Below are 21,552 nucleotides of genomic sequence, written 5' to 3'. Positions count from 1 at the left end.
GTTGTAAATTGGACTCATCGGGTGTGGCTCATTGAGTGACATCACATCATTTAGCACTTTAACTACAAGTGCTACTTACAATCTGATGGCTTTCGATGCACTGCTTTGCTGGCTCTAATGATTACTATTACAAAATGAAACACACTTGCACTTCGAAGGTATAAAGAAACACCTTTTCCTTTATTTGTTGTTTTTTTTATTGTATACAAGTTGAAACTAAATCATCCAAATTTTTGAACACAGCTGAGTCAGAGACTACCTTAAAAAAATGACAAACATTATACAGGTGAATCAAGACAGCTTGACAGAGCAACCTGGGCTTCAACCAAATGTTATCATGAGTCATGGCATTAATTATATGATCTGATGTTCAAGCAATATTGACACCCAAACAGGCCTCCAGTCCCTACCATTTCATTGTTCTTTTCTAATTATTTGAGTTTCACTCCAAACTATGCTAACATGATCTTCATATTCATATCAAACAAATTAGCATCAAAAGACTATTGAAAAATCCCTGAAAAGAAAAGATAGACAAATGATGATGAAATATGACTCTCCTAATTTTCCTGACCTCCTGATATTACTTCTCTTCCCCCCACAACTGATAATTTCACTTCATTCCTCCACTTCAAACCTCATTCTGACTGGAAAAGAAAATACTGGTGGATGAATTTCAACACAAACAACAGGGAGTACATAATAGTTTACACAATGGGCAAAGGTTATACAGGATTGCAAATAGTAACTGAGCAGACAATCAAAGAAAAACATAGTATTTGGTAAGTATTGCAAATTCATCAAAGAAGAACTAGCAGCTGTATGATTCTGTTTTTGCTTTGGCTTCCCAGACATGGATTAAGTCTATTTATGTTCTAAATTGTTATACCCATGAGTATTCACATTTTTTTTACCTACATTTAGGCTTATCCTGCCTCTGGGGACTGTCTGCATTTTCCATAATACAGTGACCTTTATATAAAATAATTATTTTACTTAGGTTGCTTTTACCAGGTACATGCAAACAGATGAGCCAGTTTGTTTTACTAAATGCTTTTGCATATTCAAGAACCAACCAATTTTATTTCCAAAATGTATTTAAAGAGCAAGGTATGGTTATCCACAGTAGTTAAAGAGTATAATGGTGTAAGAAGAGACATAATACTACTCAATTTAAAATACCATTCACTGTTAGGCTTCACAGCCACTCTAATCAGAATTATGGTCATCCTAAATAAAATGGTCTTTGCACGTCATAAGGACCAGTTACATGCACACAATCATCAATGACACTATGCAAACTCACTTAAACCAGACAGCAGTTAAAAGAAGTAACCCATCAAAACGTAAAAACCATGAAAAAAAGGTGGTGGTGGGGAGGTTGTCTTCAGACACCACTGTTATTTTTGTAAATGGTCAAGACAGGAACATATAAACTGATTTAATATGACAAACAAACTAAGCAAAAATAAGGGAAAAAAGGGGCATCAACACAAAGCCTGAAATCCATGTTATGAGGCAAATATGCCTGTAATGGGTCTAGGTGGGCACAGATATCTTCCTGGCCAGCAGCACCAGTAGGGCAAGTTCCACACTGCCTTCAGCCTGTTCGAGTGCTTGAGCTGCCTCATGAGATGAGAATCCTGCTGCTTGTATCCTCTGGATGTGCTCTGCAGGATACTGTCCAGATACCATTAGTGTGGAAGGCTGGATGTCATCTGGAAGATGATAAAGGGTCAATCCAGGACTTTGTATTGATGGATGAGAGGAATCTACAGGCACAAGGTTCAAACTGTCTGCTGAAGAACCAACTGCTACAGACAAGGGCTGTGGTTGGGATGAATCAGCTGGAGGCGCTTCATCTGGCTCCAACATAAGGCTTTCCCTATTTTCATCCACCTGATTTCCTTCAGGGAACTGTGTCATATTTTCCTCAATGCTGATATTTGTAAACCCATTAGTATGAGGGGTTTCTTGTCCTTGAGAACTTACAGTCATTCCTTCAAAGGTATCATCCATTTCTAAAGCAGTGTATTCAGATTTGGCAAATGTGGCTTTGTTGGTTGTGGCAGTGTAAGATGATGACATAACATTTGGGTTAACACCTGTATAATCTTTTCCTGTTGCATTATGGTCCATCTCATCAGTGTCTGGTTTTGGGGTGGTGGTACAAGTGGCAGATAGAGGGCTCCAGGCACCGGCTTGAGCATTACTGTTAGACATCAGAAGCTTGTGAAGTTCCTTCAGGGCTTGAGCCAGAGACGGGATAACGTCACTCTCTGACTGGTCCCTATCTAATGTCATTTCACTCTTTGAAACAAGGCTAGTTCCTGAATTCTTCTCAGATTTTAAGTGGACAAAAGGAACTTTGGATGAACTAGATAGACCTGGAAGGTTGTGGGGAGTTGTCAGCTCTGAAAACTGATCTAGTTGACCACTTACATCTTTCATTATGCTGCCTTGCTCTTTTTCCAGGAAGTGATCAGGAATGTCAACACTTTTTATTTGTGGTTCAACAGTATCTGCCATGTCAACTTCCTGAAGGCAAAAATCATTCTGGGAGCCAGTCTGGGAATCAGGTTCTTCTGCTTCTTCTAAGGTAATGCTTTTTCCTGCATCTAAATCTGACACAGCCTTTCTACAAAGTACAAATTGAGTCCCTTTATTGTCATTTGACACAGTATTAGAAAATGGTTCCTGAGCAGGGAGAATGCTTGATGCCATTGACCGAGGTTGGAAACCATCAACCTGCCCATGGGGAGGATCTTGAGAAGATTCCTCAGCTTTTAAGGGCACGGATGAGACAGAGGTTAGGTGCTGTTCAGTCATGCCCTGGGTGTCATCTGGATGTGACTTTGTTTCTCCCTGGGATTGAGATGGACTGAATGAACCCACGAATGGCAGGCTCTGGCTGATGGAGGCTGGAGCAGACTTGGAGCGGTCAAGTGTAAAGTTTCCACTAGGAATTGTGGTAGCTGTGGAGGTGGATGGTGTATGAACAGATCTATGAAGTGGGAGTGGTGGGGACCGTGGTGAGGTAGTTTCTCCATCTGCAGGTTCTAGCAAAGGCAGCAAGACAGTGGTTATGTCTGTGTGTGTTAATTACAACACTGTAAAAACATGCAATCGAGTCAAAATACATACAGTAGCAAACCATGCATGGAATTATAAAGAGGCATGTGTTAAATTGGATTCAATTACACATGGCAATCAAGGATTCTTGCAAATGCAATATGTAGACAATTGTTTTGAAGATATTCAGTAGAATTGCCAGTTCATTACTCTAATTTACTAATGTGATTTCCAATTACATATACTAAATTTCCTATTCAAACTAAAAGTTAACTTGCCACTGCAATTGTCTGTTTGAACATGGTGTATCAAATTTAAGCCAGTGCAAATAAGTTGTATGTTTGTCACACAGAAAGAAAGTCATCAATAAGTATCTGAATTCTGCATACAAAAAAATAATAGAACTTTTTTTTAAACAATGGCCTCCTTTACCAATATTCATAATATTGTTGGCCTTTTCAAACTGTTTTGTCAGTAAGAAATTGTATAAATTACACTTGTTCGACTATAAAATCTGATTATTTTTATGAATTTAAATATTTATTAAAAACAAGACTATTTCTAGTGAGTACTTTGTTAAATCTCTCCCTCAGTAATCAAAGTGTTTAAGAGAATTTGTACGTAAAATATAAATAACGGATCCTTTGGCCATGTATGGCTGTACCTGGGAAAGCAGGGCCCTGTTCAGCTGTCTGTCCAATGCATCAGTGTTGTCCTTCACATGGTTAAAGCACACACGACACACGGCATGCAACAGGAGGCAGAAAATTAGGAATCACACACATCCAAAGACAAAAAGGAGCGGGATTAAGATAGAAAATGGTGTTGAATAAAATTTCATAATGTGTTTGTACAGTGTGACCCCAAGTGTCTTTCATACACCTCTTTTTATGGCACAATGTTATAATTTAGAGTCACAATTTTATCACAGAATCATCTATAATGTTTTTAGTTAAGACAAAGATTGCACGGACATGCAACAGAATATTATACTTTCATGTTATGGTGCCAATATAAGACTAAGGAAGCATATCAAAAGTAAAAAAAAAATCTTCATTTTGTCAATATCACAATTTCTTTGAGATTCTGTCAGGAGTGTTGGGGGGTGGTGGTGAGATGACACTGTACATTACTTGGTGAAATGGAAACATTACTAGTGCTGCACAGCAAACAATTCAGAACATGCTTCTTAAATCCCCATAAAAAAGCTGTTCTAAACCAAGCCCTAGAAAAACCTTATAAATAAACTGGAATACTATTTATTGTTGGTACAACCTTAACTGGACAACAGTAACCATCCAGCCAATTACCATCTGTCTCTTTTGTCTTGAAAATAGTCCTAATTATATAAGCATCATTCGTGCTTGTTTTAAAGACGGGTGCCATTAATTCTGGGTTGCACTGTATAATGCACCCATACTTTAAACAAACATTAAATGCTCTTATACAACAATTAGCAATATTCCTCTTTTTAATCCTATGCACTCTTTTCTTACAGATATACAGCAACGCCCTGTATTCTGTATCCATGTGAGGCCCATTAACCAGTTTACTTCAGTATGCAGGATTATATTTGGTATCTCTATGCATGCAGCTCACCACTGTCCTGTATGGATTTTTGTAATGCCTCCGCGAGCTCTTGGTCTGCAATCTCCTCTGGTCGGGTATCCTCTCGTGCTTCTGGCCCGTATGCCAATCTGGCACAGTCAGGGAGCTCGCCCTCAGGAAGAAAGCTAGTCTCTGTCCCTGTTGTTCCAATCAGCAGCACATTCTTCTTAAGGTCGATAGAGCACTGAAAAAAGGCATTAAAACAGAAAAAATATGACGCAATGCTAAATGAACAGTTACATTACAATTAGGATGGAAATAATAATGAATATTTCTGAATACCGCACGTAAGCTTCACTGAGTGTTTACTTTTACCCAGGCATCATTGGGAAAGTCACCCTTTTAGGAGTCAAAAATGGCTCCAAAATAATAATAATCATGTCAACGGTAACAATAAATTGAGAGATGTGATCATTTTAAAGAACTTAAAGTCAGTGCTGGATATACATAAACTCTGATTACTGGATCGAGTGCAATGTAAGTAGTATTTTGGTTCTGAGTGTGAAAGAAAACCTGGTGTCTTTTTAGCATGTCAAGGCCTAGCAACATGTCCATAGGCTGATCTTCCAAAATGGAGAAGGAACAAGGCAGGAAGTCCCCCTCAATCTGTACCTGAGCTGGAGCACACAAACACAAGATAATGGACAAACAGGAAAATATACAAAACGGTCCACTGAAAAAAATTCCGCTTACTTAACTATAGTACATCCTCAAGTCCTATCATGTATACTTTTAAAGCAAACATTACAAAAAACAAACATAATGCTTCAATTGTCATATTACTTTGTAGCTGAGACATTCAGTAAAATGGTTTGAGGAAATGTAGTATATATTTAGCTATAAAATGTTCTGGTCACATATCTGTTTTAAAATACCTTTTCAATTCTGTACATTTTATGCCAGAAGCATGTTTGTGCTGGTGATAACCTGCACATTTTACTCTTACACATGCAATTAAATTTGTGACAGAAAAATGAAGGCATGATCATTCTGGTATTATCATCATCTTTACAGCAACATGAAGAATCTTGACCTACTTCAGAAAATCCTATAACAGCTTTATACATCTCTTGAATCTAAACCATACCCAAATGAACTCTGCCAATGATCTTCTGTGTGCCCACGCCCTTAGCAATCCCTGCCCAGCGCCGGTCTACTAGACGCATGATGTTGCAACGTTCTGCACAGGCTTGACTCATGATGGTCATTTGGGCTCCTGAGGTGAGAAAGAGAATGTGTTCAGTTATGATGGGGGACTTCAAAAAAATGACACTACAAAGCAAAGCACAATAATACATTATAAACATTTACTGTAGCAAGTAGTCATTTAACAGTCGATTATGAATATGGAATTAACATTAACAAGAATTTACAATAACAAGCGACATTTTTATGCAAATTTCATGACCCTGAATATCTATAGATATTCTTACCTACAGATTTGTGTCTTCTACTACTGTCATGTTAGAGTTGGACAAAAGCATGTCCAAAAGCAACAAAGTTTAAGCCACATAAGTGATTTGTTGCTTGGCAGAGTGAAAGCAAGTGACAAGACAGTGTGCATCATGGAAAAAAAGATCATTAATTTACCTGAGTCGACAAAGGCTTTCACGGGGTGTCCATTAACCTTGCAGTTGATGTAGAGCATAACCACCTGGCCAAAACTTTCAGGTGCCTCTTCCATAGCAATCGTCATGTTTTCTTCAATATTATGTTGCCTAAAATTGATTAGGATCAAAATTTACCTGATTACCTGATGTTCACATACACAATTGTGAAATTTACGAAATTTGCATTTGCTCCATAATATAAATCAGTCTTGTTCTAGTCAAGACCCAGGATGATCTTGAACTAAACTACATTTAGGTAGATTCAATTACCTTGCATTAAGCACTGCTTGGTAATTTGTGAAGTATTCCCTGTACCATTTTAAAAATATTTTTAACCCATGTACAAAAGTCACATAATATGCCACTGAAGTATCTGTACATATGTTCAAAATATTTCAAAGACGTACTGCCATGCATTTAAATGTGGTGGATGTTTATGTTATTGCACTGGAAAGGTTTACAATGCATTATTAGCTAATAGACTAGATCACAACATATACACCCAAACCCCAGGTTGTACCTGATGTCCTCCTCAATCTTGGCCTGTGCCTCCAGGTCAAAGGGATCAGCAGTGAGAAGTCTGATTCTCTCCTGCTCTCTTTTGGCTCGATCCTGCTGCTGCTCCTGCAGCACTTTCATAAAGCGTTCTAAGAGAGACAAAGGTAAAAATGTCTCTCAGGATGAAGGCAATTTTCACTGACCACAATGTATAAAGGGCTGTCATCTACTCTCTGTAATCATCTGTACTTACCGAGGTCACCGCTCAACAGGGCCTCAGCCAGGGGCGGGTTACGTTCCTTCAGCAGCGACAGCTCATGTGGATTGGCAAGCAACATATCGCGTAACAGGGCAGGATTCTCCAGTCCCTGAGGAGAAGAGGCAGGCGAGGCAGCTTGTGGTGTCTGGACAGAACTAGGATTTTGAACCTGTGCGGTGGAACGATGGTTCGAAGAAGTGCCAGGAACTGAGATGGCGCTGAAATCAATGCGGGGCAGCCCTGGGGAAAAAATATTCCAAAAGGTATGTCTAATGTTGTACTCATCAGGATTATAGTCATTACAAATTACTACCATGAAAATTGCACATTTTCTCTTCAATCTGTACTTAAAAGTGGAAGCTCCTGAAATAATTCTGATTCTAGCATAATTACTTTCATACTAACCACTCTTTGAACCACTCTTTCGTGGGGCAGTCGTGGCCTAATGGTTAGAGAGTTTGACTTCTAACCCTAAGGTTGTGGGTTCGAGTCTCGGGCCACGACTGAGGTGCCCTTGAGCAAGGCAACAACTGCTCCCCGGGCACCGCAGCATAAATGGCTGCCCACTGCTCCGGGTGTGTTCATGGTGTGTGTGTGTTCACCGTACTTAGCCGTATGTCACATCACTTTTACTTTCACTTTGTGGCCAAAGAAAGGACAGTTTCAGCCATCAGCAATATTTCACATTTTATATACTAATACTATACTGAATACTAATTTCGTCACTAATTAAGACATTCACATGATTAAGATTTAATCTATTATTCTTTGCTCTTTTTTTCTCTTCAAGCAAACTAATAGTAGCAGTCTAATAAAAGTCCTGTCCTGAAACTCTATCATAGTGTTTAATATAAGAAAAGCAATCTCAAACATAAGGAGGTAATGGTCATGTCTCTGTATTAGCTTCTTAAAAACAAAACTGCAAGAGCTTCATTTGTTTCTCACCAGATTTCCAGTGATAAATCCAACACAAGATTCAAAGCCTTATATTTCCTAAACGCAATGCAGCTATAAGACACAAGCTGAGCTGAGGTGCAGCACAGCTAAAGCTTTCCTTTCGAACAATCTAAAGATGGTGTGGATAGCATTTAACGTTATAAAGCCAAAGCTTTGAAACCTGATCTGTTTGAGCAGATTGTACTGAGGACTCAGGAGGTCCTGAGAGAGAGAGAGAGAGAGAGAGAGAGAGAGAGAGAGAGAGAGAGAGAGAGAGCTGGATTATCAAAGTTAAAGCTCTAATTAGTAAAGCTCTGTTGTACGATAATTACTACCGAATCAACTCAATTGTGTTACAAATTAAATCCTGGATGCTACTTAAGATCAATATGCAAGTCGGGCATGGATGAGGTTTCTTTTAAAGTCCTCAATCAATAAAACATGTTTTAAACAATGAACTCCATACAGGATGTAGTTGTACCTGGGAAGGATGGCCTTCTCTCTGCTTGTCTCAACACCACTACATCTCCATCTTTCAGGCCGTAACTCCCCAGGGCTCGGGTGAGGTCTCCCAGAGGCTGCTCTGCATAGGAGATCTGCAGGAAAGAAAACAACCACTTTACAGTGAGATATTTACACAAACAGGACACAGGCACAGAATACGAGTTGGTTTAGTCACAAGCCAAAACAAACCGAAAGTAAATAGCAAACCGCCTACAGTCTGAACACGTACTCAAGCAGAAAACCGTAGTTTCTTTCTCTCTCTCTCTCTCTCTCTCAGTATTTGCCCGTGTCTCAGACTGAGATTTACTGTCACAGAGAAAGCGGTTGTCTACTTTTGTTTTGTAAACAACGCGCCCTATTATTGCTCAACTCGTTAAGCACCAAGCTAACTAGCATTCTGGTGAAACGTCACACCCAGATAACTAGAGCGAGATCAATTTCACATCAAATCTCTCCGTTTTTAACCAGTAATCGTTAGTGTGGATTTAACTCCCGAGTTGGCGACTTTATCACTATTAACAGCCTGAAACACCGGGTGTTGCTGCTGTGTGCTAACGGCTACTGTACAAACTACCGAGCCAACAGCTAGCAGCGCTGCTAAAGCGCTACATTTTACTCACTTCAGTTATTGTTTACCTGAATCTCTCCAGCCGGTATTCCTGATTCGAGTTCACAAAGAGCCAAAAAATCCCTGAGTTCAAGTTCTGGAGAGACCTCGAGGGCGAATGTGGTCTCTCCTCGGTCCCTCGGAGCGCAGAACACCGTTAGCAGCATCGCTACAGAACACCGCAGTCAGCCTGGGACACGAGCGTATGCTGATTCAGCAGCTCGCGCTGTCTTTCTTTCTCGTATACACACGCGCGCGGACACACACGGACACACACGGACACACACACACGCGCACGCGCACACAAACACCCGACTCTATTCAGTCTCACACCGCTTTACGCTTCGGTTACGCAATACGCAGTGCACACGGATTCAAACCGCGGTGTAGTTTACTTCAGAAGTATATAGACGCACGCACGCGCGCGCGCACCTACAACACAGAATCCACCTGCTTTTCCAGCGCGTTAGTGTGCGACTTCACACAGCTGTGCGGAAGCTCTCTGATCTACAAACAATGTTGTGCAGCGTCACCTAGGGTTGCATCGCTTGTAGATCGGAGAAGCTGCGCAGCGAATAGCGTGACTGAATTCGATGTGAATTCGATATTTACGGAAGTAATATCTGACGCACGAGCAGCTTTACGTCTAATAATTTTGTTTCATTTTTTTTTGTTTAAATTTGTTAAATTAATTAAGTTTAATAATTAATTTCCAAAAAAAAAAATGCATGGAATGGGGATACAGACTGGATAAATTAATTCTATTCAAATACCATTTATCTACAACTATTTATAGAATTAAGCAATATTTTTACGTCTACAATGTGAACATCATAATTAACCTCATTAATCATATACATTATGTAGATGTTAAGTATACAGCATAATACACTAGTATTTTACACAATTTCCCAATGTTAAATACATATATTTTTATTTAATATATAGAAGTTCAGAAATGAAATTGTTTACACTACAAGTATAGTGTATAGCATATAAACACACCTTTACATTTACAAATATATACAATAGCTGAAAAGATTTATTTAGCAATAATTGATAGTGATAAGGATTAACCACTTCAGTCTTTCCCTTTCAAACTGACTCTCTAGAAAATATGTTAAATAAAGGTGCATGGGACAAAAACGTTTGTACTAAACTTTACAAATGTTAATTTAATAATAACAATAATATATTTATTTTATTTGTATTATTATTATTTTTTTAAATATATATTCTATATCCTTTAAATTGGAGTTAAATTCATACGTGTTATCGTCCACAAGAGGGCGCAGTTTACCAACCTGTTAGCTGAAGTACAGCCAGGATATGAATTACTCTACAGTGTAAAAGATTAAATATTTATATGATATAGTTGTATTATCCATGCATGTGTTTGTAGTTATAAGAACAAAGTATTTCTTCTTCTGTCGACTAGTAACTGATAACTGTGAGGTAGAAGGCCAGTGATATGTAAAAATGTAGGCCTCCTTTAATATGAATATAAAAGCTCAGGTAAATTAAACTACTTTTATCATTAAACATTACAATTATACACAATAAATAACTTTAACACACGTTTCATATTAGTCCATGACTTCTCTGTATCAAATCCCACAGCTATTTTAGTATGACTATTCAGGATCCCCAGTTCATTTCTGAGCTCATTTCAGATTAGTCTGCGTGAAGTTTCATGTTCTACTCATGTTCCTCTCCTCCTATCTGAACATGCACGTAGATGGATTAGTCAACCAAATCAATGCTGTTTATTGCGAATGCATCTATGCACCGGGGTGAATTCTCCTGCTTAATCCAGCATTGTCAGGAGACTGGCTCCAGATTCTCCATGACTCTAACCAGGATAGAGCAGTTAACTGATGTTGAATAAACAAACTGTACAAATTCCATTTATGGAGTAAATTTGTTTCCTTTCAAATTTAGTACTGAGAAGTAAAAGTAAATAACTGCCGAAATAAATAAAGCTGGTCATGCAACCTGTCTCACTCAGTCTTCTGTACCAGTAGCAGGACAACACTAACCTTAGCCCTGACCAATCAAATCACAGTAAATACAGAGCAATGTACGTTTGATCGTGTACTCCTGTTTAATGGCAGATAATATACATAACTTAAAAGCAATAATATGCATATGCATCAAGCCAAGTGCACCTTTACCAGATATACAGTATGTACATCATCTTAATTTATTCATGCTTATATAAAGATCAAACATGCTTGATTAATATACATATTAAAATCCATGGTTTAATTACTTTAGTCCTAAACAATGCACACAGACAAAAGGACTGAATTTGTTTGCACATTACATACACCATATACACATGGATGTAGAGAACAGCCTTACAAATGTACAGCACAATGTCATACAACACTGCGAGACAACCTCAGAAGCACACCTTCACATATAATATAATCTAAGTGCTCTCTCGTGTCCTTTTCTCTTTCTTTCTATTTACTTTTATATTCATTTGAAACATCTAGCCTTGCTTCTGTTTATCTACACGATTAATTTAGTAATAAATGGGTTACTATTAACACAAAAACTATTTGAATAATACTATGTAGGCTTAGAATTTGTAACAGAGTTCTAAAAATTGGATTACCTACATTGGAGGTCTAGTTATTACCTTTACACCACCAATCTTAATGAAGGAATGTGATGTAATGCTTCAGTGTTTAAAATCTTTCTGTCAGAAAATCTTTATTCTGAGAAAGAAGAGCTAGTGGACCTGTTTGTAACAGAAAAATACTGGCTCTAAATATTAACATGATGATAATATTAGACATTTTCCTCCCATGCTAAGCGGTGGAGATGTGTGTCGTTTGTCACTTCTGCAGGAGGAGCTCCATTCTGGGATTAATGAATGAGAAACCAGCAAAAGCACTCTGGTCCATTGAGTCAATCAAACCTTTCTCACAGTGAGAGAGGCGAGGCTTCTCACTTAAAAACTCTCGGTCAAAGTTACTGCAGTCACTGGGAGATTTCTGCAAATAGGAAACAACAGCAAAACAGATGCACAATAAAGATTAGAACAAAAATCATTTTTTAGGGTAAATATTTGTGATAAAATACAAATCATACCACTTGTGGCCGGAAAGGGGGTTCAATTTCTCTCTTCTCTAAAGCAGACCAGTTGACAGTCTTAAAGAATGGATGAGCTCGGATATTACCCACAATACCCAAACGATGACATGGGTCCCGCTCAAACAACTATAGATTTAGAAGGGAAAAAGTGTGAAACAATCTTGCTTTTTAAAATAAAATATCTAATTACTTAATTTACATATGCAAGCTTTCTAATACAGCGATGTAATCTAATAATATTTGCTTCCTTCTTTCCAAAATTTTGTGTTTGTGTATACCCGCTCAAGCATATCTCTGGTTTCCACTGTGATCCAGCGAGGGTAATGAGGCGTGTCTATGCGAATTGACTCAAATAGTTCATCCTCATCACTGCCATGGAAAGGGGACTGACCAATCAGCATCTCGTACACCAGGACACCAAATGACCACCAGTCCACAGAGAATGTATACTGCTGACCTAATAATATCTGGGCACACACACACACACACACACACACGCATGCACACACGCACGCACACACACGCACACGCACGCACACGCACGCACACGCACGCACACACACACACACACACACACACACATACACACATACACACATACACACATACACACATACACACATACACACACACACACAAACACTTCAGCTGACACTGTATTGCTGAAATCCACAGTAAATTGATAACCTGATGCCTTGTTCATACCTCTGGGGCAATGTAGTCTGGGGTTCCACAGAATGTCGTGGCAAAATTGTCTCCAAAGACATTCTCCTTACACATGCCAAAATCAGCAATCTTTATATGACCCTCTCCATCTAGCATTACATTATCCAATTTCAGATCCCTAAACAGGAGAAAAGAAATGCTGTGGTATAAAATCCAAATACCTTTTGTTTTTATGAGTGGAACCAAATGCTCAAAGCTTAACTACATTACCCATTGAGTGTTAAATTACATTTCAATGTAATCATTTTAATCCAGTTTTAATAAATTAAATAGTTTTAGTTTTTTAATAATTACACGTGTCCCTACACACAGTTTAATTTAGTATAAACCTCTTGTGCCTGATTATGAACATTAAATACCTTGAATACAATTTATGAAAAAAAATGTACATACTGTCTTTTGGATATTTAGCCTTAAGATGTACCTGTAGATGATGCCTTTTCCATGCAGGAACTGTAGTCCACACACAATTTCAGCTGCATAGAATCTAAAGCATAGGAAAAAACATGATTGTAACATATCTGTTACAGCCAAAAGCAGATTTTGTGTGAAAACTGCTTTAATATTCACGCTCACGTGGTTCTGTAGAGGTCAAAACGTCCTTTTTCCTGTATATGAAACATCAGGTCTCCTCCGTTCAAATACTCCATGACAAAGAATAAGTGTTCCTAACATACAGACCGTTTCGTAAACCATATTGTTCATACAGAATGCCGATAACAAAAGCTAGGTGGCAGAATGTGTGTTCAGTACTGAATTACTTGGAAGTATCTAAATAAACGTGTGTTACCTTGGTCTGAAATGTTGAGTAGAGGTGTGTGAGGAATGGATTATCCCAGGCCAGAGACAGCACCCGCTTTTCCACCATGGTGCATTCTACATCATCATCCATCAACACCACATCTTTCTTCAAGGCTTTTACTGCAAACCATTCCCCATCACTCTTTAACTCAGCCAAAAACACCTAAATGAGACACAGGACATAGAGAAGACATACTAGAAGACATAATGCCAAACGCTTTCCTGGAGGCACGATGGAATAATTAGTGAATAATGGGCAAGATGAAATAATAATAAACTAATGAAAGAAAATGATGAGAGAAAAGATCAGAAGAGACAGAGACACACAGAGAGTCGATACCTTGCCAAAGCTCCCCTTTCCCAGGACTTTATGAAAGGTGAAGTGCTCAGCTGTGATGCACGTTTGGTATGTGATCCGAGATGAAGGTTGAGGACTTGAACCATCCCAGATACGACCATACAGAGGACCATCTACACAGCATCATCATCATCATCATCATCATCATCATCATCATCATCATCATCATCATCATCTCCATGAGTTAATCACTGTTTCTATCATAAATTATTATTCACATAGACTGACCATTAACATCAGTTCCTGGGTTTTTGGTGAAGTCCTGGTACAGCCCACTATCCTGTGTGTTGGATTCAGGCTTCTTTGTGGATTTCTGTGGGGCAAAAGCACATGTGAATGTGGGGTAGCAAATAAACATTGCAAAACCTATAGTGTATAATTGGGATTATATGTCTAGATAGCCCATGATAGTGACATATGGGGGGGAAATAAATATAGTATGCAAGAGGATTTCCTATACAAAAGAATTCACATATAAAGATGTTAGCTTGTATAGAAAATAACCCGTTTGTAAAAACCTAATATAAGTAAATATGTATGCAAGGCAATGTATTATTGTGTTATGCTTATTATTGTGTTATTATTGTTGTGGTATGCTTATTATTGTGTTATTATTGTCTTAACGTGCTTTTTAAATAGTATCGTTTGTTTTCCTGTTGCAGAGGCATGAATTTGTGCTTTGGCAAAAGCATGAACAACTTCAGCTACTTTTATACCTAATGCTTTGAATAAAACTATGTAAACGTGTTAACTCATGTCTGTCTCACTTTAAGGCAGATGGTCATGCTGTAGTCTTTAAATTGTGTTACATACTGATGCAAGTTAAAAACTACATTAACACTGGGTTATATAACACCTGGCTTTAGTTTTAAGTTCAACTGCCACTTCTTCTCTCAGTACATAGACAAGCTTCTACAAAAATATTGCTAGAAATGGCACATACACTAGAAATGGTGTAGACAGACATTGATAATGTAAGTTGAAAATGTTATTGTAGTACCTTTTTCAACTCACATCCACACACACATGCATTCACATGCACACACACACACACACACACACGCGCGCGCACACACGGACACACACACGCGCATGCACATGCGCAAGCACACACTCACCTGGCCCACTTGAGTGAGAGCCTCAGCCAATAGTTTCTGGTTGATTCCACAAAGGTTGGCCACTTTAGCTTGGCACTTATGATGTACATTCATAGTACAGTCTGGGAAAATTGTGACAATCAGAACCATTCAAACACACACATGCAAATGCATGCACAATTTCATGATGTTTTGCTCACCCTCACACTTTAGTCCCTGCTTGACAAGACCCCACAGCAGACTTCCACAGTGGTCACAAAAAGTGGGGCTCATGTAATTGTAGGACTTAAAGCGGTGTGGCATGTCAATTTTAAAGCGCTCCTTCTGAAACTAAATCCACACCCAAACACACATTGTCAGCTAACCGGTATACCTAAACAGTCTACATGCTAAGAATGTCAAACATACCACTGTGTCACGACTGTTGGCTGCTGTGCCAGTGCACCTGCCAATGATTAAATCAATACACTTCTTATGAATAGCTGCATTGCATTCTGTAAAAACAAAAGTGAAAGTAAAAAAAAAATCATTATAAAATATTACAGGAAATAATGTGCAGAAATTAATACGTGTACTTACGTCTACACTTGTATCCTTGCTTGTTCAATCCCCTGCCAAATAAAAGACAGTTAATTCACTAATATTTCGTTATATTAGACTTATTATTAGATATATATTTTTTAGAGCATTCTACCCTACTATATACCATTCTATATCCCCCTAATGGGAAGACAGTGTAAATAATAATTTTCATAGATGCAATTATTTGACCATTACAGTGTGATCGCTTACACATTCACTGAGTCTCTTACACACAAACACTCACACACACAGCCTCACCAGACGAAGTCTCTGCACACAGAGCAAAAAGTGGGTTGTCTAAAGAAGGTGGCGATGAACTCGTGGTTTTTGATGAAGTGAATTTTGGCCTGCTTAATGGCCCCACGACGCCGATTTAAATTCGGAGCTTCTTCCAATGTCCCAGCCGACTGATAAGACTCTGAATTGTAGAGAAAAGGGAGAGTAAAAAACACCAAGTAAACACACAATGTGGAGAAAGAACACTGAAATAATATTTAAAGATTAAAGTTAGAACGCATTTATAGCTAACAGTTGTACACTGTGCTAATAGAAATGGCATAAAAAAAGGCCTCTTTGCATCTGAATTAGTGATAAGAAAGAATCAGACATCAGTCATCTTGAACAAAGCTAATAATTTCCTGTCAATGTGGCACCACCTTCTTTCCGGAGTGCAGCTGTCTGACCCCATTCCTCAGACATCATGATACAGAATGATAGTTAACCTTATGGGCTTTCTACAAGGAAAGAAACCACGCAGCTAGCAACAATGACATCTCTCCAGTCCACCATCATATAGAAATAAAGCAACCTGATTTCAGTGTTCAGTTGAAATGATGATGTTGACACATGTTGTGATGAAAGTTAAATCTATTTGCAGATTGTAAATTCACACAGATTGTATATGGAATTTAGATCAAGCAAGGAGGACTATTGTTAGAGAGGTGATCACACATGACTAATACAATTATTCATGTGAAACAAAACGTTTTAGACACCAGATACCCCACATCACCCAGTACACACTGTCCAAAATGCTGAGATTAAGCAAATGAGTAACCTAGAGGTATCAAGAAAAAGGCTAAAGCAGATAAGATATAATTCAAGAAAAATGTAACTGCTTGTTCCTAAACAATTATTATTTTATTATTTTTTTATTGTATGCTTCACACAGATCCACATGCATGTAAATCCATTTATTTTGTGTCTAAATATGTGCAGAAAAGAGAGCCAGAATAAGACTATACGTTTTTTTAAATCTCACCTGTGTCTGTATCTTCCAGAAAATACTGAACAGACATCATCACTCTTCCTGAAGGTTGCAGGTCAACCTGAAGTTGGACAGAATGGGTTTAAATATACCTCCATACAAATTGTGTAACACAAACACACACACACACACCTACATACCCAAAACTCTGAGCGCCCACTGGATTTCTTGCACCGCTCTGCTAGAACAGATACACCAAGTGTGACTTCAGCTAAGGGCTCATCAGCAGTGCGCATAAGTAGAACCTGGAGGACACGTCCTTCATAGATATGTGCATCAAAGCTGGCGCGCCAAGCAGGAAACAAGGTAGGCTTCCTCTGAATCAGAGTCTTCCCTCGATCTAGAAAGCAGCATCAAGACTGCATGTATGAGAGGATGAAAACCCAGCCATGATTAAAACTCACACATTCACACCGACTCATTTACCTGTGCTGAGCGATTCTTTTAGCTTGACTGCACAAAATGGTGCTTCAGCCACTGGAGACAGAACAGCAAATTCATAGGCATTAAAGGTGATCCTCAGGAAGGGGGCCATGGTGACACAAACAACCTGCAAAACAAGTAAACTGTTTCAAAACTGATGCTTAACAAGTGCACAGATCTAAAAAAACACCTACTTGCAGAGGACTGTTTGGACAATCATCATGGCAGCTACCACACCATATACTCACAATGCACAAACCTAAGGTGAACGATCAGTGTCCTTAATCAAGAAAGTGCCAATTTGTTCTGTTTTCAAGCTTAATATTTGCCATATGTAGAAAGCAAGGCTTGGGATCTTACACACACACTCACACACACTCACACACACTCACACACACTCACACACACTCACACACTCACACACACTCACACACACTCACACACACTCACACACACTCACACACACTCACACACTCACACACTCACACACACTCACACACACACACACTCAGACACACTCAGACACACACTCAGACACACACACTCAGACACACACACTCACACACACTCACTCACACACACACACACACACTCACACACACACACACACACTCACACACACACACACACACACACACACACACACACACACACACACACACACACACACACACACTCACAGATCCAAGCCTATGTATCCATATGTTGCACGTGATTAGAGTTAGCACATATGTTAAAAGTCGACACCCAGTCTATGTTCACATAAGTAAGCTACACATTCCTGTACACATTCCTATAGACGATTACCCAAGAACATGCCCAAACACATTGAGCTTCAAATCTCAAAGAAGAGATAACATTACAATGCTTCTTGCCTCGTACACTTGCCAGTGCAGGGGCGGTTCTAGCCCTTTTTTAGGGTGGCTCCAGCCCCCTGTCTGTAATCTCAGCCAACCTAAAACTATAAGTATAATTTTTACTTTCATAAATAAACAAAAAAAAAAAACGTTAAAATGCAGGACATGTCGTCGATGGGAAAGAAAATTATTTATCAGTTTGATCCAAGAGCGTTTTTTTACTTTGCTTTTACGCACGTGTGTCGTAGTCTTTCAAAAATGCGTCTTCAGCTGACTGCTTTATCTGAACGGAGAAGCACAGGTACGCGCAGCGTGCACGCGCAGAGCTTGAGGCGTTTATCTATAACGTTAATCGGCGGAAAACCGCAAAGACGGCAACCAAAAGCAGTGAAATTTCACTATTCTTATTACCAGAGTTGTAGCACAAACAAAATATTAATGCAAACAATCCATTCAATACTAAATAAAAATAACATTTATTGATTTGGTCTTTGTCTTGTGAATATTTTTATATTAATGACTGCATTCATTGGACACACTGTTTATAGAGAATGCACATGAACTGATTTGATTCAAGACTGGCTTCATTACATCATGCATAAAATTTTGGTGTCCACTTTTGCCATTTTAAATAATACCATAACTTTTGGCTTACTATGTACTGTAGTCATATAACAGATGATATAAAACTATTCTTGTTTTAAATTCTCACTGAGGGCTAAGCCCCCCTAAAGATGAAATCCTACAACCGCCCCTGTGCCAGTGCATTTTTAAACCGAGAGTCAGTGTGTAAGAAAGTAAAAAAAAAAATAGTTAGTGTGCACACATGCTCACACATGCGCGCAAGCACACACGTGTATACACACACACACACACACACACACACACACACACACACACACACACACATACACACATACATACACACACACATACACACACACATACACACACACACGAGAGGATGTGTAGGAGTGGTATGCATGCAGTGAAGTTTGTTTTTTAGGTGATAATCCCAAATGGGAGCTACACAAATAGTTAGTTTGTGTGTTTGTTCACTTCTTACTCAACACCCTCATAAATCCAGACTGGGTGCATGTTCTCAGCTCTTTAGAGACAGCACACCTGCCTACACACAGATCAAACACAACAACAAAATCCTACCTGCAATAAGGATAAGCATGACTCGTGTCCTGAGCAGCATCCCAAACAACAGCTGGCACTCCAGCCTATGATTCAACTCTTGATTATAACATCAATGTGAGGAAATGTGCAACATTGCAATAAGGATTTTTTTTTTTTTTACATAAAACTGTGTTCATTGTTGGACTTAGGATCATTTAAATCAACTGGCATTAGCCTAGAAGCAAAATGCAAAGAAAACAAAGGAGCAGACCTATGCAGATGATAAAAATCATATGTAAAAAATTAAGCATTGCAGCGTGTCCTCTTATAGGACAATAATCAACAACAGGGGGCATGATGTGGCACAAAACAGAACTGTGTCTTCAAGCAGTTATGTTGCACAACAATTGTGTGTGCAAATGCAAAATATTAAGCATTGGATACATGTGTATATTGCCAGAAGTCATTCCAACTGCTCTCAGTTGCAACATTAGTAACCTGGTGGCAAATTTCATGATGTGTATGTGTTAATGTAGTACACTTGCTCCTTATTACAATCACACAATCTGCTGAAATACTGAGGTGTTGGAGAACATCTGCAAATGCCATGAAAGGCTACAAAGCACTCTGATGAATGATGCAACTGAAAGGTCTTCTAAATGTGAATTGTTTTTGTTTCTATTCAAAGTCACATGTCTAATGATACCCAGGTAATCATGCACAAAAATGAAACATTTCCAAAGCAACATTGTAATCATAATGATAGAATCATTGTGAAGTGAAAAAAGTGTGTGTATGTAAGAATATGTATGTGTGTGTGTCTATGTGTGTGTGTGTATGAGAAAGAAGAGGAAGTCAGTTTCCTCAATACTGAGGTGATATGAGACACAACCACAGCAACAGGATGTTGCTCCCCACAGCAACCTGTCATCAAATCAAACATACAGACTGTAGTGAGTGGTGTTTGAGGTGCAAAGAGGTTTGAGGTGCAGCATCAAGGCATCCACCAGTTCATTACAGCCTGTTTGTTCCTGACAGACGCAAGCTACAAGCTCAGAGCTGTAAAGCTCTAATCTATCTTTCCACCATAAAGTCACTTATTCCCAATATTAATCATCATCGCTCCTTCTCTGTTTGTCTGAAATGTTTACAAACTCTCATGCACACTGGTCCACGTCTGACAAAATAAGTAAAAAATAGATGTTTCGATGGATGCAATTTCCACATTTACAGCAGCTGTTAAAAGTGCAGTTTAGATGTATAACGTCTAGGGTCACAAAAACAGAAAGGACCAAAGAGTTTCTAGACAAATTCCACTCTATATAATGAGAGACAGATCACTATTTATACAGAGAGTAAAATGACCTGAGCAAAAAGATTTTCTAATTGTTTGCACCATAAATATATCTGACACGGCTCTTAAACGGTTAAAAGCTTTATATAAATACACACACACACACACACACACACACACACACACACACACACACACACACACACACACACACACAATACATAATGGTGTGTTTATCATTATGTATATAAGCTCAGAAAAGAAACTCCTTGTAGACATAGTAGCTTACAGCCTTCACTCCTATCATCATAATTTGATCAGAAATCTCTGAGAATTCAAAAGCGACCATGACACGTCTTGTCCGACTTACCTCTGGTTCACAAGAGTCCTCTGTCCCCCTCCGTGTGTTTCCTCGTTGTGAGGCGCTGAAGGAAGTGAAGCTCTTACAAGGACGGAGTGGGGCGGAGTGACGTCGCCCAGGTGCTCGCGCTCGCTCTGTGGCTGCGTCCTAAACCGCACACTACTGTGTTAGTAAAGATTATGCAAACTATATTACTATATGATATTATGTGGTTTTGGACGTAATACCTCTTGTGTCTACTGGACTACAGGTGCGTGAAAATATGCGGCAACTGGTGGGACTGAGGTGTTCACGCCCATGTGCACAAATGCACAATGTGTACTACCACACCTGTGATCCTGAACATGTGTGATCCTGAACATGTGTGATCCTGAACATGTGTGATCCTGAACATGTGTGATCCTGAACATGTGTGATCCTGAACATGTGTGATCCTGAACATGTGTGATCCTGAACATGTGT

The 21,552-nt window shown here is 38.9% G+C and overlaps 2 protein-coding genes across 4 annotated transcripts; both read right to left on the bottom strand.

The window, feature by feature from the left end:
• Positions 1 to 159: 159 nt before the first annotated feature.
• Positions 160 to 9,595, bottom strand: ddi2 (DNA-damage inducible protein 2). 3 transcript variants are annotated; one of them, XM_027146496.2, is made up of 10 exons: positions 9,124 to 9,595; positions 8,465 to 8,579; positions 7,042 to 7,287; positions 6,811 to 6,937; positions 6,271 to 6,398; positions 5,768 to 5,896; positions 5,194 to 5,297; positions 4,672 to 4,864; positions 3,737 to 3,787; positions 2,885 to 3,089 (listed from the first exon to the last, which is right to left on the bottom strand). In XM_027146496.2, the coding sequence occupies exons 1-9, from the start codon at positions 9,259 to 9,261 to the stop codon at positions 3,777 to 3,779; spliced, it is 1,191 nt and encodes a 396-aa protein (XP_027002297.1). In that variant the 5' UTR covers positions 9,262 to 9,595; the 3' UTR covers positions 2,885 to 3,089; positions 3,737 to 3,776. The 3 variants fall into 3 exon arrangements, with proteins under 3 accessions (XP_047669401.1, XP_027002297.1, XP_027002296.1); XM_027146495.2 differs by having other exon boundaries at positions 2,885 to 3,059; positions 9,124 to 9,592; XM_047813445.1 differs by lacking the exon at positions 3,737 to 3,787 and having other exon boundaries at positions 160 to 3,059.
• A 1,580-nt stretch (positions 9,596 to 11,175) lies between these two features.
• Positions 11,176 to 21,251, bottom strand: prkcda (protein kinase C, delta a). Its single transcript, XM_027146456.2, has 18 exons — positions 21,100 to 21,251; positions 17,457 to 17,580; positions 17,171 to 17,370; positions 17,025 to 17,091; positions 16,022 to 16,181; positions 15,761 to 15,792; positions 15,590 to 15,675; positions 15,382 to 15,511; positions 15,203 to 15,303; positions 14,313 to 14,397; positions 14,067 to 14,197; positions 13,716 to 13,889; positions 13,502 to 13,593; positions 13,350 to 13,412; positions 12,905 to 13,043; positions 12,478 to 12,666; positions 12,197 to 12,325; positions 11,176 to 12,099 (listed from the first exon to the last, which is right to left on the bottom strand). The coding sequence occupies exons 2-18, from the start codon at positions 17,563 to 17,565 to the stop codon at positions 11,941 to 11,943; spliced, it is 2,046 nt and encodes a 681-aa protein (XP_027002257.1). The 5' UTR covers positions 17,566 to 17,580; positions 21,100 to 21,251; the 3' UTR covers positions 11,176 to 11,940.
• Between the last annotated feature and the right edge of the window lie 301 nt (positions 21,252 to 21,552).

Source organism: Tachysurus fulvidraco, chromosome 5, assembly GCF_022655615.1.
Source record: "Tachysurus fulvidraco isolate hzauxx_2018 chromosome 5, HZAU_PFXX_2.0, whole genome shotgun sequence".
Taxonomy (NCBI): Eukaryota; Metazoa; Chordata; class Actinopteri; order Siluriformes; family Bagridae; genus Tachysurus; species Tachysurus fulvidraco.
The sequence above is the reverse complement of the archived record's forward strand: the minus strand, read 5'-3'. Positions and strand labels throughout refer to the sequence as shown.

Bases quoted from the DNA above. Each gene is read 5' to 3' on its own strand.
- prkcda (XM_027146456.2), bottom strand. From the start codon at position 17,565: ATGGCCCCCTTCCTGAGGATCACCTTTAATGCCTATGAATTTGCTGTT. The intron at 15,676-15,760 runs GTAAGTACACGT...TTGTTTTTACAG, and splicing joins GCAAGGATACAAGTGTAGAC to AATGCAATGCAGCTATTCAT. The intron at 14,198-14,312 runs GTCAGTCTATGT...GATGCTGTGTAG, and splicing joins CCCAGGAACTGATGTTAATG to ATGGTCCTCTGTATGGTCGT.
- ddi2 (XM_047813445.1), bottom strand. From the start codon at position 9,261: ATGCTGCTAACGGTGTTCTGCGCTCCGAGGGACCGAGGAGAGACCACA. The intron at 8,580-9,123 runs GTAAACAATAAC...TCTTTCCTGCAG, and splicing joins TACCGGCTGGAGAGATTCAG to ATCTCCTATGCAGAGCAGCC. The intron at 6,938-7,041 runs GTAAGTACAGAT...TGTCTCTCTTAG, and splicing joins CCTGTTGAGCGGTGACCTCG to AACGCTTTATGAAAGTGCTG.